Below are 16,676 nucleotides of genomic sequence, written 5' to 3'. Positions count from 1 at the left end.
GAGACCAGACAAACAACACACAAGTACAGAAGCCATTTCAATTTTAATTCAGAATTACTATTAGCCCTTTGGTATTCTGGTGATATAGTTCTAAGTTAGAAGACAAAACTGTTGAGAGCAAAGTTGAGAATTTCAAATGCAACTTAAAATTACTACACTACATATTCTGCGAGCTGCCACGTTCCAGTGTCTCTAGAAAAGGAAAGCACTTTTCGTTTCTAAGTGTGAGAAATTGTTCATGTTCCTCCCTTTGGTCTCCCCACACTCCTCACCAAACACCACCAACAAAAAGCTAAAAGGATGACAACAAATGCAAAATAAAAAAGGAAATTTAAATAGTATGAAATTAGTTTTTATTTTAACCTCAAAATAAATGCTTAACATTTTTCCAAAACTAAAGATGAACACTTAGAAATAAGGGCAGAAGATTATTTTTTCCTTCCCTGGGGAAACCAGTGAGGCAGATGTTCTAATGTGGCTTGCAAGGTTCTTTCATTGGACTAGTCTAGACACACAGAAAAACCCTCCCCAACTTTTCCTCTATTGTTAGGTGTACCTACCAGGGTTATGGCTGGAAGGAGAAAAACCCAAAGCAACCCCCGGCCCCACCCCCCGCCCCGCCCCAGCAACACAAACAAGGGATTTGAAAAGTTGGGAGAATCATTTAACATGTGACCTAGTGTTCATATAAAATCCCTTCTAAGGAGGTTTAGTGAAGGTGCTATCCCTCGGCAACTCAGCTCAAGTTTCTGCCTGGTCAGTCGGTACAAAGCACGTCAGGTGAATTCACGCTGCAGTCACTGGGCTGCCACGCCTCACAGCTCACCACAGGGAGGTCCTAAAGTTGAACTTCAGCTTCAGCAGATACTTCAGACTGACCTGAGCAATATCATAGACAATGTACCTGGAGGGGAAGCACGTCAAGGTACAAACGGTTCCACGCGGAGTGCACATGCCGCCGCTCAGCCAGCCTGCCGGCCACACCCTGCAAACCCTCACGGGGGTGGGGTGGGGTGGGGGGGGTGGGGTGGGGTGGGGGGTGGGGGGTGGGGGGGGACGGGACGGGACGACGGCGGGGGGTGTTCAGGTCTCTCACCCCGACCAGGGAGACCACTGCGGGGAACGACACACAACAGGATAGTCTCTAGCCAGCCCACCCCAGGTTAACTGGCTGCATATCAGTGACTCCACAGCCCCAGAACATTCCTTTGGGCTCACACAGCACACTCGTAAAAGGATACTCGTTATACAGTAGACAGGTGTCGTTAACACCAGATGAAATCCCGGTCCCAAGAGGAACCTCTACACCATCCATAGTAATACTAGCTGAAGGGTCAGGGGTAGTTTTGCCTAAGCCTGCAAAACAGAAGGCAGAAGTGATATGATTTGTGGCAAGAGACGTTGAAAATGCTCCAGAGAGATGAGATCTATGTGTTCATTTAAAAGACACACAAATCCCATCCCATACTGCATCCTTCTTCCAGACATAAAGCTGTAGGTATATTATCAAGTTCCAGGGTATCAGCCTTAACTGATTTTCATAAGCATAGTAGTGCCCCTGGCCCTCTTTCTGTTGAGAAGAATTCCAAAGCCCTCGGTTCAACTAGTCCGTAGGAGGTCCTAATCATCACGGGCTACGAGCTGCATCAATTCAAGAAGCTCCAGGTACCACCATGCCACCAGAGGCCCCTCAACGCTGAAGCTAAGAGTCAGGTTAAACCCCAGAGCCAGCGCACCCGGTTACTGGAGCTCCAACCAGGACTCTCCTACGGCATTTGCGATGCTAGTGGCAGGCACAGAGAGTCATGTTTTTAAAAAAATGAACCTGTGATAGCTAGCCCCAGGAACTATGGCTTTGGGGGAAAGAAAGCCCCCTCCCTGTGCCGTCCGGGGAGCCTGGGCTGCAGCAGGTTTCTGAAACACATTACCTTTGACGCTGTGCTTGCCCTTGGGTAACTTGCTGATATGCGAAGCATGCTTCAGTTCATACCTATTTAAGAGAAGACAGGTTCAGAAGAGCCTCCAAGGTCACTGGGCTCTCAAACCAACAGTATGACTGGCAGAGCAAGTCCACGGGAGCTGCTGAGATAAACACTCAGAGAACCCAGTCCACCTTCCACGCCAGGAACGCCCTCCTTCTCTGGTTCTAGAAACTGACGGCGCAGCCCCTTTTGAACAGTTCACGCCCGTGATCACTGCCACGGGGCCGCTTTCAGGAAAGGGCCCGTTTAGAGCTGTGGGGTGGCTGGGCGTTCTGGAGGTTTCTGTCCAGCTCACGAACCTGGGACCCCTCCTGGTCTGTTACATAACCCTGCTCTCTTTGGGTTACGGTTGATAGGACCAAGGTGGACCATCAATCCACGCTGGGCCAATCAGACTTCCTCTGCAGGGAATCTGCAACTGGGATTGAGATTCCAGTTCAATCTGAGTTGGTCTCAGACAGAAAATGTACACATCAGCAGGGGGACAGGGGTCATGAGGTGACCATCCTTTGTGCAAGTCAACCTCTCTGTTTCGCAGCCCACAGAAGGAATGGACACTGCCGGTTGCCGAGGCCTGGCTGTATTCCTGTCCTTGGTCTTGTGAGGCGTTCCTGTATCTTGTCTGCTTAACATGCACTGGCGTCTGATACCCACTGCCTACCTGGTGGGTCCTCTTAATCATGGTGGGGAATTCTCAGGATCAACCCCCAGCCAAGGGAAGCCCTCCTTCCTACAGCTCACCCCATCCACCCCCATCAAGCGCCACCAGCCTCAAAGCCAGGGTTACTCACATGTTTCCAAGGGCAACTTCTCCCAACAGGATTAAGCCTATCGGGTCTCCCTGGGATGTGTGGCAGTAGTTGGCACTCTTAGAGACCATGTCGGCGAAATAGATCCCCTTACCAAACATGTAGCCCGTCTGGAGGGATGGAAAAGGGACAGCTGAAGACCTTCTCACGGGAAGTTAGCAGCACCACCTACTGACTGCGTGTCCCCACTTCCCACAGTGCCCCCGGCAGGCGGTAGAGGCCCATGCTCTGGAGCAGGCTGTTCAGATCCCAGCTCTGCCGGGTACCCAGGGGCTGGGAGAAGTTAGCTAATCTCTCTGGACCCCACTTCCTTCTCTGAACTGGGGGAAAGCACCCCAGGGGGCTGCTGTGAAAATTAAATGAGTTAATAACAGCTTCTTAGGCCAGGGCCTGGCACGTGTGAACACCCAGTAAACATGGCTATTATATTTATTCCTTTTGGTAAGTGAAAACGAGGTTCAGAGAGGTTAGCGCGTTTGCTACCACACAGCACTCATGAGTCCGGTCATTAAGCCTCTTTGCTCCCCTCTTTTTACAAGTACAAAACGAGGGGCTTGGAAGACGAGGTGCTTGGAAGACTATTCCTAAGTCCCTGCCTGGTGGGTCACGTCTATGACCCAGCAGGTGACACAGCCGTCGCTCAGGTCTGGGTCAGGCTCTACTCATTTATCGGCGCATTTCACCGAGGCATATGCTGAAGCTCAAGGAGGTCCCCCGCTGGGAGGTGGGAGAGGCAGGTCTGAACTCAGTCTGGCCTGCGGCCAAAGTCTGCTCTCTGTCAGTCAACACACCCAATTAGCTTTCAAAGCAGGGCCTGGACACTTACTTCCTTTGTTCCAGAAACTCTGCTTGATATGTGTACGGCTACGCTCTCAATAGTGAGGGTCAGGAGAGGGACATCTGGCAACGTTCACCTTATCAACCGTGGCTACACCTACATCTTTAAACAAGGCCCCTTATTCATCGGGGCATGTGCATTTCTCACGCAAGTACCCACAAAGCTCTGGTGGAGACAGCAGCAGAAACAGGCACTGCCCCCCACCTCCCCACAGCTCCCAGGCCAGGCACGTACCACAGGTGCTTCAGGTGGGGCTATCCGGAGACCCTGGGACAGGATCCCGGCGAAGTTGGTGGTCCTGGACCCGTGCCACAGCAACCTTCGGTTATGCAGCTGCTTAAACGGCTTGTAACGCTGGCTCTCTCCTTCACGCTCTATCTTAAAGATCTGGTCGGAGCATTGAATAAAGAAGAGAGGCAGGAGGAACCACTTGTCACTCTGGTTAACTGGAGATCTGACTAGACACAGGAGAACCGACCAGCTGTCTGTCCCCAGAGCTGGAACACTGTAAGGCCTTCTGCAGTATGCAAGGTGTTTCAATCAGGCTGGGACGGAGCAACGCTGCTACTCAAGGTCCCATTTAGCAGAGACCAGCTATTAAAATTAATGCTACGTGGAGGTGCACACTTGAGGCACTTTATTTTGGATCTCTGATAACTGTTCTGATTGCAAAACTAGGTTTTGGGGTAGGAAATGTCTTTTAAAAAACAGAATAAAAAGCCAACCCCAAACCATAGGACTATGAACTTCTGTGTTCCACAAACAACCGAGTCACTTCCTCTGGTGATTTAAAGCAAAGTTAACTGCTCCTTTCTACCCAGGCCCAGGTCGGAGGAATGAGCAGGGAAGAGCTGGCAGGACACAAAGGGGGCAGAGGGAGGAGAGAGCCTTACATCCACGACTTCCAAGTCATATGCGTTGTGTGTGGTCGCGTGAGTGTTCTTAACATACTTCCTAATGATCTCAGCCTCTTCAGAATCTTTGTCCACCACCTAGAAGGAAGGCGCCTGGAAATTAGAGCAAGGGAGACCCCAAGAGAGCCGCACAGAGGCAGGAAGAACAATCACAGGCTCAGCTGATGCACAGGTAATAAAGGGCCCACGTGGAGCCCGGGCGGGACGGAGCCAGCCTGTGTTCCGAGCCCTACCACGCTCGCTCCGGGGCAGGTGCCAGGCCAGTGCCCCCACCTCCCCAGGCATCGGCTTCTTCATCACCTATCTGGATGAGCCCAGTGTTTCTTCTGCCTTAAAACCCTGCGCTTTGGGATATCGGGAAAGCTAGAAACACGGGGCTCACCGTCTGGGAAGAGGGAACCTCTAGAACAAGGAGCCGGCTCTCAGGTAACACTCCAGCTCACCAAGAGTTAAAACATCGGGGCCAGGAGACACCCTGCAGTCAAGACTTGCAATGAAAAGCAGCAGGGATCCCACGGACTACAGGGGTTTTGACGATGGGGATGAATGCTCCATCTCTTCTGGATCCTCAGGGCCGTGCACATCACGGCTCAGAGCAAACACCCACCAAATAACCATCAAGTAATGGAATCTCTGCCTAAATAAATGGGTGTGTTATGGGAAATACGACGTGTGTTCTCTTACATTTTCATACTCTTATCCAAAGTTAAGAGAATTCAGGAATTCTGGTCTTCCTCATTGCCTCTTAATTAAAGGGCTTCAGAATCATAGATGGAGAGAATAACAACCCCTTCACGAAGAACCAGGCCGTTTGGTGTCCTACCCTGCATACACCCACAGACCTGTATTTTGTCCTAAGCACGGAGCAAAGACTCTTTCAGTGACGTAAACACACGACACCAGGCTCAACAGATCCTGGTGCACTTGAACCTCCTAACACTGCAGGGAAGGACACGGGGGCTGAGGAAGAGAGATGTGAGACTGGGCTCAAGGCCAGGGCAAGCTCGGAGCTGAGGCAAAAATTTCTCCTCCGGGTGGCCTAGGCAGGGTGATTGCTGCCGAAGCCTCCAGCACACCCAAGTTCAACGACTATGTGCACCAGTCGAAGAGCCACTTCGACTCCAGAGGACATGAACCCAGGCACCATAGTTTTATTACAGCTGCCGTCAGGCACTTCTACGTCTCAAGCAGGATACCAGTAACAGATCCTGCAGAGTTCACACCCCAACAACCTCCAGAAACAGAGACCCTCTCTAGATTAAGGGGAAAAACAAAACTTTAAGGCCCCACAAAAACAGGTCTTTACACTCAGTTGAGGCCGCGACTTGGAAGCCTGCCTCGCAAACAAGGTGCTTCTTTACCGGTGAAATGCTCTGAGGTTCTCAGAGTATCACAAGCCGCAACACCTGGGAACCTGTTAGGACGGTCAATCCTCGGACCCCAGCAATCTGTTCTAACAAGCTCTCCAGGAGATGCTGACGCGCATTCAAGTTTGGGGACCACTGCTCTTGGGATGAAGGGTTTGGATGCTTCAGAAAGGGCGGGCCCTGTTACCATAATGTCAGTTCTGAGCTTCTCATAGTTGACATCGATGGGGTCCTTGCTGCTGTCATCAGAACCACCCCTGAGGAGACTGTAGGCCACCTCGATGTCCAGCAGGTTGTCGAGCATTTCCACCTTGGCCTGGAGGAACACAAGAAAAACCCTGAGCTAAGGACCAAGGTGAGGGAGAAAGACTCACCCAGGTAACGTCCAACACAGAGAGTGAAGAGGTGCCTCCTAGCTGCTCAGGGACAGCCCGCCATCCGTTCACAGATGAACACGCCTAAGGATTTCTGGAATGCTAAGGAGGCTGGGAGAAGAGGCAGAAGCCACACCGTGATGGTAAGAACGGTCTTTCTTCTTGCACGCACCGGTTGACAGGCGGGGACTGATCACTGGCTCCCTTATGAAGCAGGGAGGGAAAGCAGGGAGGAAGACGCTCCCTCTCTCCTAAGGCTCCTTTTCCCCAGACTGACGTGGTCCAGGAAGGGCAGGAAAAACCAATCGTTCTACCCTTGGGCAGGCTCCTAATACGGGTAGAAACCCCACTTCAAAACGAGGGCCCAGTGGTGGGCCTCCAGCACTGGCCGCTGTCCTCAGGGATCGTGACATGGAGGCGCAGTGGAACAGGAGCGACACCCAGCCCTGCAAAGCCCGGGACCCGGGGCTCCCTGCTGGACCTCGGTGCTACCTGCACGCTGTCTGAGTTGCTCAGGAGCGGAGGCTTCTTCATCCCGAAGTCGTGGGGGATCAGGGTGTAGAAGCGATTTGAGAGATCCAGGATCTGGGAGTCGCTGCTGCCCTGGGACAGTGCCTTTCGGAGAGGGGACAGAGGGAACAGACTGAAGCAGCACTGAGTCCCCAGCACCTGGCTGGGCTTTCTCCTCTGGAAGCTGGGTGCCGCAGCCGAGTCCCGAGGCAGCCCGCAGTGCACACAGGCCAGGAAACCTCCTTCCTGGGGTGTCACTCAACTGGGCGGTGGCAGGATCTCACCCTCCAACTGTGCGGCTTGGCACACACGGGGCTTCTCGTACACAACTTCACTTGTACAGAGAGCTGTGTAGTTACAGACACACAAACCTCCACCACTCCGCAAAACGTCACCTGCGGCATCTAGGTGGTGGGCTCATAGCTTTCAACTTTTTGTATGTTTGTAAACATTTCATAATAAAGTGTTGAAAGGGAGAAAAAACCCCCACTGCTACCAAATTCAGTCAGGCCCCTTTGGCCACTGCCCTTCATCTTTAAGGTGGGGAATTCATCTTTGGTGCCCCCGGGGGGCCAGGGCCAGGCACAGAAAGGCGAGCCCCTCCCTATGCTGCAATGCCAATTAGCGCTCTATGCAGAAGGTGCTCAGTAAATGCACAAAGAAATGGAGGAGCTGGACTAGTCACTGCATACTCGGCAGACACCCTAGGGGTCTACAGGACGGCAGAGGGGCAATGACTCGGCACCCTGCAGGCACGAAGCTCTAAGTCCGCTTCTCACTGTGACACGGGCTTGTCCACACCCTAAACATCTGCCTGTACTGCAGTCTGCTCTGTGCTGTGGGCAAAGGACACCACCCCAGCCCCTCCGCCTCAACATTCTGGAACAGGAAAGAGCCTGGGCTGAGGAAAGCCTTCCAGGTCTCAGGCAGTGGGTACCAAGGAAAGGGGTCACGGCTCAGGACCGGCTGTAACCAGACTGAATTGCTACATTTCAGGGCCTCCTCTCCAGCACCAGCCAGAGCCCACCTCCCTGGTCCCACTTGAGTTTCCTGTTTGCTTTTCTTCTTTCACACGCCACTCCCAAATACAAGTGGAACCCTCCAGCCCCTTCAGGGCAGAGGCTTAAATCAGGCTCCGGGGACTGGGGGACGTTGGAGATGCTCAGCAAACTGATGTTGAATGAACATAAATGAAAGAAAGACAATATTTAACTTCCTATTTGATGATTTCCTAGTAACTGCAAAATGAACTCAGCTTCTCTTAAGGGCACACAAAATAAAAATCAGAACACTTCTATGAGGCAGGAGAACGAAATTCCTCATTAGGTGTATAGGGAGTTTACTGCATAGCTGATAACTGAAAACACCGCTAAATCATCAGTACTGTGACCATCTTTTCGCAAGTGGCAGGCACTTGTCATACTTGTTGAACTGAAAACATCTAAATCATCATGAATCAGTATGCCTGTTTCATGTAACCTTGAGTAAATGTACTGCTGCGTGCTCTCCTCCGCCCCCCTGCCGTGACAGCCCAGCCAGGACACCCCCTGGGCAGCTGGAGGAGAGGTCGGTCCCTCGCTTACCTGCTGGACCTCACTAAGGATGGAGTACGCAGCCTGGATCTGCCTTTTGCTCAGCTTCCCCAAGGGCATCTTCTGAAGGTCAATCTGAGGAGACAGGGGTATTTTTCCCTTTGAAAGCACTGTGCAGGGAGATGATGGGAGAGCCGGACCAAGCGGCACCCCAGGCCTCCTGGGCCCTTACAGAAGCAGTCACAAGTCTTTCTGGTCCTCCCGGGGACACCCGGTGACCCAGCTCCACAGGCTTTGCAGCCTCGCCCCCACTGCAGGGGGGACAGGAGTCTGTGAGGGAAGATTCTGGCTCACTGCCATTTGCGGCAGGGAAAAGCCAAGCAGGGCTCGCCCACCCCTGCACTCAGTCTGAAACAGCCCCACGCTTCTGGAAGAAGGTGACACAGCAGGACTCCCATCTAATTCCAAAGTGAGGACGAAGGTGCACCCTCCCTGGGGTCTCAGAGCCAAGGCCATTCCCACCCGGAAAATAAGAACCATAAAGCGGTGAGAATTATTTTTCAGAGGACACACTCCTGAACATACATGCTTACACCAAATCAACAGTGTGCCCTTCGAATCGGTCACCCCAAAGGTTAAACATCCGTCCCTACGACAGTGCTGCTTACAATACCTTGGGAACCAGCATCCAGGGAGGTGGCAAGCTGGCTGCAGCGGCAGAAGCGTGAACTCTGGGGGCCGAGGCCTGGTTGCCAGCTAGCGGGCGAGGCACCCGCTCCCCGTGGGAGCGACCTGCCCGAACGCTGCCTCGGCCCCTCTCCCGCCTCAGTGCCGCGCGGGGCCCCTCACCCTGAAACCGGAGCCACTGTCTCCAGGGCTGTTCCCAGTGGACCCTCTGAGCTCCTGGCCCCAGCACTGCACCTTGCCCATCTTGACATCTCCAGCACCTGCAGGGCCTGGAACAAAGACGGCTGGAAAAGCACTTGAGAGATGAGACCACTATGCCGATTACATGAAACAGGATGTGAAAGTGCTCACGGCCCATCAGGAACCCATCAGGGGCCAGTGGTGACAGCGTCTAATGATGACAAGCTACGGCACGTCAGCGTCTCCGTACCCTCAGTACTGTCCATCCCCAGGGGAGAGCCGGTTTCTCGGAAGAGTTAAATAGTTGGCGCTCAGTCCGGGGAAGGAGGTGGATAATGTATTCTGAGCCAAGACCACAGTAAAATCAAAGAACAGAGTGACCTTAGCATGGACTGAGTTGGCTCTAAAGCAACTCTAAAGAAGGAACTCCGGAAGATGCTCTGACCAAGGGCAGTGTGACCAGAGTGAGAGCACATGCTCTGAGGGGAGCGACTTCCCTGAGCTGTCTCATTTCGGTGTTTATTTAAAAAAAGACCTGGTCTCTGTAACCGACACCCTCAACACACACACACACACACAAAGGCCACAAGAACAGGAACAGGGCTCAACCAACACAAGCTGCCTCCCCTCCCAACTGTGGGCTGGGGGCAGGGGCTCCACAGACAGCAGCTGCGTTTAGGGAGAAAGTGAAAAGTGGGAGAGATGCCTTGGGGTCAGGGCACTGAGAGCCACAGCTGCAGCCAGAGGGAGGCTTCGAGAGCGGTAGCCAGGACTCTGGATACAGCACACACTCTCCTGACCTCAGCTGGGATTCTGCTCTGGGCTCAGGACTCACCCGCCTTACAGGGAGCGCTCAGTTCCCCTGGGCACCATGTTTACTCGTCTACCTGGCCACCCAATCCCACGTAGAGCCCGTCAGGCTGGGAGCGGGCGCCCCACTCTCCATTCTCAACACAGGCTGCCTTCCAGCAGCAGGCCCCTGGCCCTCTGCCTCCTGCTTATCAACTAGTTCCCTGTCTTGAGTGTAAAACAAGCTAAAAAAAAAAAAAAAAGTCATTTTCACAGAAAGAGACTGGGTCTGATCACAGTTGAGAAATTCTATGAATCACAGATAAGCCAGAGCACAGGAAGCCGGAAATGATACGTGGGACATTTCTTTTGAAACGTTCATGAAACGGAGTTGCCTCCTGCCCTCCTCCCCGCCTCCGCACATCTCACTGCCAGCATTCCTGGGGAGCCCACCCACAAGCTGTTCAAACTAGTCAGACCTCCCAGACAGAAGTCGGGTTGTTTATCTGTTTGAACAAGACATCCGCACAAGCCCTGGCTATCTTCAAACCCATTAGGGGTTTCCTAGGAGGTGACCCAACACTCAGTTTTCTAACAACAGTGGAGCCTGAGCAGTCCTGCCAGGCTGAGCTCCAGACACGGAGATGCGGGGCTGAGGAAGAGAGGCTGCCAGTGGTTTATACCACTCAGATTCGTTCCGCCCCCTTCCAAGGCTGCCTGGAGCCTCTAGGAAGGCCCTGGGAAGAGGCAGGGAGGGAGCCAGCCGGCGAAGGGGCGTAATGGCCAAGGCCGATCTGCAATTCTTGCTCTCTCGGCTGGTCCCTGCTTGTGTTTCAGAGGAGCCTGAAGCTTCTGGGCTCGGTGGCTGGAGAAGAGGGGAGAGTCTGTTTGCCAGCCAGACACCAGCAGCGCCTGGACGACCTCTGTGGGAATGCCCCTTGGGTTAGCACTCAAGACCTCTGATGCCAGAGGCAGCAAGAACAAGGGGCCCTTCTGCACTCATTTCCCAGGCAAACAAACTGAAAACGCCTGGCCTTGGCCAGGGTCCCCACCACTTTTCCTGGACAAAAACAAATACCATCACCCCTATCCCACCCAGCCCAATCTCTCCTTAAAAACAGTTGGTATGAATTTTATCTGATGAAGCAAGTGTCAGAAGCTCTCTGCATTTCTGTGCATGCTGGTTACAGCAGTTCTTTTACCGTAAGTGGGCTATGTCTTGGACTTCCCATGACAGCCCCAGGTGGCCCCTTTGGTTGGGCCACGAAAGACCATGCCCACACTCCATCATGGCAATGAGGGGAAAAGTGCAAGTGGGTCTAGGGACCCAGGGGACAACACACCATCTATTTCACAGCAGGCCAACGATCCTCTGCAAAAGAGCATGCACCCCAGGCCTCAGAGCTCCTGCATGTCTCAGGCTGAGGACCAGCCACCAAACTCGTTGCCAACTCGGCACTCAAATCAACCCCAGCAAACGCTCACAAATAAAACAAGAAGTGCAGTAACCTCATACTCCACCATGGCTTTCTTCATACTTTCCACATCAAAGATCATCTTAATGAGGTCCTGCACTGGCTTGGGGAGCTTGGACTTGGTGCCAGGGTTTACCGTCAGCTTCTTTACTGCCTCTTCATCCTTTAGGGAAAAAGAAAACCAGGAAGGGACACAATTAAACAACCTAAGCAAAGTGGTGGTGGTGTTTGGCAGAGAAAGGACACAGGATGGAGCGCCACCAGCCAAAAAAAAAAGCTGAGTGTTAATCAAAAAGGCTTGGCATTAGTTGCCAGGAGAAGCATGTATGCATGTGTACAGGACCAGATACTTGCTGTGCACCCCTCCAGGTCCTCTTGGCTGCTCCAGATTCTTACTCCAGACGCCACTGAAGCATCCGGCTCTGTACAGGCAGACCCACAGGCACCCACACTCCCCTCATGCCCTCACCTCCTCCTTCACTGCCTTCCATGCCGGGGGTGCTGGTGCCCTGTGCCTGGGAACCTGCCCGGGGCCCATTCCTGACCAACCTGGAAGTGCTGGGCAGCTATGAGGGTGATCCTTGGACCCAGGGGACACTGGACTGATGGACAAATCTTGTCTCCTTTCTTCTCTTGCCCTGCCTCCCCAAAGACTGAATCCACACAGCATTCTCTATAGTGCCAGAGGACCACGCTAACAGTCCGACTTCCCGCCAGGCAGCTAAAGCGCATCCCAGCATCAACCCTCCCAAGCCTGTACCCCTCACCCCTGTTCCCTGGGACTGCTCTTCCCAATATTCTACTAGCACAGGACTTCACCCCTGCCATCTGGGGAATCCAGGCTGAGCCAAGACCCGGCTACGCTGAAAACGCCTTAACCCTTCTCACGTTTGAACCCACAAGGGCAGGGACTATGACCATCACGGTGTCCCCTAACAACTAACGGTGTTTGGTATTTGTTTTGAATGAAGGCAACTGGCATTGGGCCTTGAGCCTGGAAGCTGCTTGGCTTAACAAAGCTGCAGAGAGGAACCTGTGTGCTAGTGTTCAGGGCTGCTGCTGTCAGGGGCACAATACATCTACTCTTGATGCTGAAACACAAGTCTTAGATGCATTCTTATCCTCTAGCTCAGTGGTCCCCCATCTTTTTGGCACCGGGGACCGGTTTTGTGGAAGACAATTCCTCCACGGACTGGAGGTGGGGGCATGGTTTCGGGATCATTCAGGCGCGTTACATTTATTGTGTACTTTATTTCTATTATTATTACATTGTAATAGATAATTAAATAATTATACAGCTCACCATAATGCAGAATCAGTGGGAGCCCCGAGCTTGATTTCACTTGCCACTCACAGATAGGGTTTTGACATGAGTCTGCAATCAACTGATTTATGATGGTCTCTGTGCAATCAAACCTCTCTGCTAATGATGATCTGTATTTGCAGCCGCTCCCCAGCGCTGGCATCACCGCCTCAGCTCCACCTCAGATCATCAGGCATTAGATTCTCATAAGGAGCGTGCAACCTAGATCCCTCACGTGCACAGTTCACAGCAGGGTTCGCGCTCCTATCAGAATCTAACGCCGTCGCTGATCTGACAGGGGCGGAGCTCAGGCGGTAACGGGAGCGATGGGGAGCGCCCGTAAATACAGATGAAGCTTGGCTCGCTGGCCTGCCCCTCACATCCTGCTGTGCGGCCCGGTTCCTAGTAGGTACTGGTCCATGGCCCAGGGATTGGGGACCCCTGCTGTAGCTGTAACTTCACTGAAGGCAAACTATTAGTATGTTAAAAAGCCTTATTTAAATACGTATACTCTGTGACCCGGTAACTCGATCTCTAATGATAACAAGCACAGAGGTAAGTATATCAGCATCATTACAGCAAATACCTGGAAATCATCTACGTATCTGATTGGGGCATGGGAGGGTGTTGTTTGGTACATCACAAATAATGGCCACCCACAGGATGGAATTCTATACAGACTTAAGAAGTGATGCCCTAGTTCAGAGCAGTTCAGTACAGCAGTCACTGGTTTTGACACGTGGCCACTCTGAACTGAGCTGTTGTAAGAGCTAAAAATACACCAGCTCTCAAATATTCACTTAAAAAAAAAGGTAAAAATATCTCAATGATATTAGTATATCAAAATGATAATATTTTGGATATTCTGGGTTAAACGCATAACTAATATTAATTTCACTGTTTCATTTTGCTTTTTAAAATGTAGCTACTAGAATATTTAAAATTGCCTAAGTGGCTGCCTATCTCTCTCTGTTGGACAGCATTGCTCTAGAAGACATGGGGAAATGCTCCTAGAACAGTAAGGCCAAAAGCTGGTGGTGAAAATACAGTATGTAAGGAAAGACTCCAGTGTTACATTGGGGAAAAGTAGCTGTGAAGTGAAAGAAGTATATAAAGACATACACCATGATTTTAATTCTTTGTGCCTCTGTCGTTCTCAAAATTTTCTAAAACAAATACAGTGGACCCTTGAGCAACTCAGGGACTAAGGGCATTAACCTTCTGTTCAGTCGAAAATCCGAGCATAACAGAGTTGGTCCTCCATGTTCCTGGTTTCTCCCTATCCTCAGTGCTGCATCCGTGGATTCAACCAACCACGGGTTGTGTGGAACTGTAGTATTTACTAATGAAAACAATTCCACACGTAAGTGGACCCATGCGGTTCAAACCTGTGTTGCTCAACTGTATATATTTTTGAAATGGGAAAAATAAACTCACTAGGGGGCACTGCTGAGTTAGACCAAGTCTGTGCAACTCTAAACTCCCAAGTTCTCCACCTCAACATTATACAAGAGCTAATTTCTATTTTTAATGGTAGAGCTCAAGACACTCTCTATAAACTAGAGAATTCTCCCTTTAAGACATGTTAGGCCTCAAAAATTTGGAATTAAATCTGTACCATCTACAAATCTCTTTCTTTCTGCAATAAGCGTGCACCACTCCCCCATTATAAAAACAGTAAGTTTTCATATAAAAACAAGGTGGGACTTCCCTGGTGGCACAGTGGTTAAGAATCTGTCTGCCAATGCAGGGGACACGGGTTTGCTCCCTGGTCCGGGAAGATCCCACGGGCTGCGGACCAACTAAGCCCGTGGGCCAAAACCACGGAGCCTGCGCTCTAGAGCCCGCGAGCCACAACTACCGAAGCCCACGTGCTGCAACTACTGAAGCCCGCGCACCGCAACAAGAGAAGCCACCGCAATGAGAAGCCCGCCCACCGCAATGAAGAGTAGCCCCCGCTCGCTGCAGCTAGAGAAAGCCCACATGCAGCAACGAAGACCCAACACAGCCAAAAATAAAAATACATGAAAGAAAATAAAAACAAGGGAAGCATTTTGTGAAAACCAATGGCCACCAAAGTATCACCCAAGTGACAACGGAAGGCTGTCTGGTAATATATAGGCAGATGGTCAAGCAACAAATATAAATAATGGGAAATTATTAGGAAATAATTTGGGACTAAAAACTGGGAGCTACTGGAGCACGTCAAGTCACTATAATTCTATCTTGATGATAAAGCAAGTCGCGTGATCTATGATTCAACATAGCTTCAGATAAGAAACCTCACCTGGAATCTGTGAACTACTCCCTGTTCTGTTTAGGGAGCAACTTCAAAGACTGTTCCTCCTTGACAGTCTTAAAAATGCCCACACAGCTTGTTCTCATCTAAGTGCCATATCATATTTCACGGGGTAGATTCTATTCATGAAAGGGTACCGGATTTTATGAACTGCTTTTTCTATGTTTATCAGGATGACTACGCGGCTTCTGTCCTTTATTCTATTCACGTTACATTACATGGACTTGACTTCCGTGTTGAACCAACCTTGCATTCCTGGGATGAATCCCACTCAGTCATGCTGCATAAATCCTCAAGTGCTGCTAGACTCAGTTTGTTAGTATTCTGTTGAGGATTTTGCATCTATATTTATAAGGATATTGGACTGGAGTTTTCTCGGGATGTTTTTGTCTTTGGTATCAGGATAATACTGGTCTCATATAATGAGTTGAAGAGTGTTTCCTCCTCTTCTCTCTCTTGGAAAAGTTTATGAAGGACCAGTATTAATTCTTTAACCATTTGATAGGATTCACCAATGATGCCATCTGTTCCATGGTATGTTTTTATTTTTTATTTTATTTTTATTTTTTTTATTTTTCCATGGTATGTTTTTAAAAGAATAGTGTCCCTTCCTTTTATGAGAACTAGAAGGTGTAAGAGCATTAAGTGATTACCTGGCCATAGTCAATCTCCAGAGGGTAGAACTTTTTGGGATGTTTTGTGAAGTTTTTGGAGTGCCAGGCATTCCCGGTTTTCTCTTCATATAATTTCGTAAAATGCTCGATGGCCTCCTCCTTGGATGGCATCTGCTCCAGTTTGTTACTACCAATTACCGTGCCCACGCGGCCCCAGGACCTGAATATCCAATACCTGTGGGAGGAGAGGAGGAACATCAGATACAAATTCAAGGGTCAGCCTGTTGTATTTCAGGATGAGTTTCCCTTCCCTGCCATTCCCCTTGAGGGAGAAACAACTGCAAACACCCCAAAATGATGGTGACTGACAAAGAGGAACAAAAGCAACTGGTATTACAATGAAGGACCTTTATTTTACTTTTATTAAACTGAGTGTTGTAGGTTTAGAGTAATTTAAAAATGCCCTTCCAAATCATACTGGCAAATGGGCTATAAAAAGTACCAAAGAACAGGTTAACCTTGTATCTGGCAGCCAAACTTGAGGAGTAAATCCTGAGGCCTACAGAACTTAACATAAGAGTATCCAATTCTTCTCCCAAAAGAAACATGGCAAGCAACACTTGGAAGTCATGCGTTCAAGGTGATGCAACCATTAACGACGTGTATTAAAAATAATGAAGAACCTTTGGCTCGGATCAGAAGCTGAGATGTGATGAAATGGGAGGGGGCGGGCCACTGGCCTGCAGGGTCAGCCACCTACAGACCCACGCTAGCGTCTTCAGTTTCTATCTCAATCTAGGGCCAAGTCTTGGGTACCCTGCGGGCTGTGCTGCCTAGCTTTGGGCGAGTTCATTTTTTTTGTAGTGGAAATCATGCATAAGTTAAATTTTACATCACAATAAACACAGATATATTGGAAATCCAGAAAGATTTGGATGCATTTTAAAGATAAAACCAGAGATTTCAAAGATCTGGGGCTTCCTGCTGGCTTTCTGGGCTACTG

The 16,676-nt window shown here is 50.5% G+C and overlaps 1 protein-coding gene across 1 annotated transcript in view; it reads right to left on the bottom strand.

Moving 5' to 3' along the window:
- Nucleotides 1–330: 330 nt before the first annotated feature.
- Nucleotides 331–16,676, bottom strand: part of PARP1 (poly(ADP-ribose) polymerase 1) — a 41,903-nt gene continuing 25,557 nt past the window's right edge. The window contains exons 13-23 of the mRNA XM_065873125.1: nt 15,713–15,908; nt 11,492–11,620; nt 8,378–8,461; nt 6,777–6,899; nt 6,098–6,226; nt 4,523–4,621; nt 3,864–4,016; nt 2,774–2,901; nt 1,929–1,990; nt 1,242–1,356; nt 331–904 (exon numbers count right to left, since the gene is read on the bottom strand). Coding sequence (XP_065729197.1) covers nt 823–904; nt 1,242–1,356; nt 1,929–1,990; nt 2,774–2,901; nt 3,864–4,016; nt 4,523–4,621; nt 6,098–6,226; nt 6,777–6,899; nt 8,378–8,461; nt 11,492–11,620; nt 15,713–15,908 — 1,300 coding nt within the window. The 3' untranslated portion in view covers nt 331–822. The remainder of the gene's footprint in view (nt 905–1,241; nt 1,357–1,928; nt 1,991–2,773; nt 2,902–3,863; nt 4,017–4,522; nt 4,622–6,097; nt 6,227–6,776; nt 6,900–8,377; nt 8,462–11,491; nt 11,621–15,712; nt 15,909–16,676) is intronic.

The sequence above is a fragment of the Phocoena phocoena genome, chromosome 1, assembly GCF_963924675.1.
Source record: "Phocoena phocoena chromosome 1, mPhoPho1.1, whole genome shotgun sequence".
In the NCBI taxonomy this organism is placed as follows: domain Eukaryota; kingdom Metazoa; phylum Chordata; class Mammalia; order Artiodactyla; family Phocoenidae; genus Phocoena; species Phocoena phocoena.
Note: the sequence above shows the minus strand (reverse complement) of the source record. Positions and strands in the feature narration are given on the sequence as shown.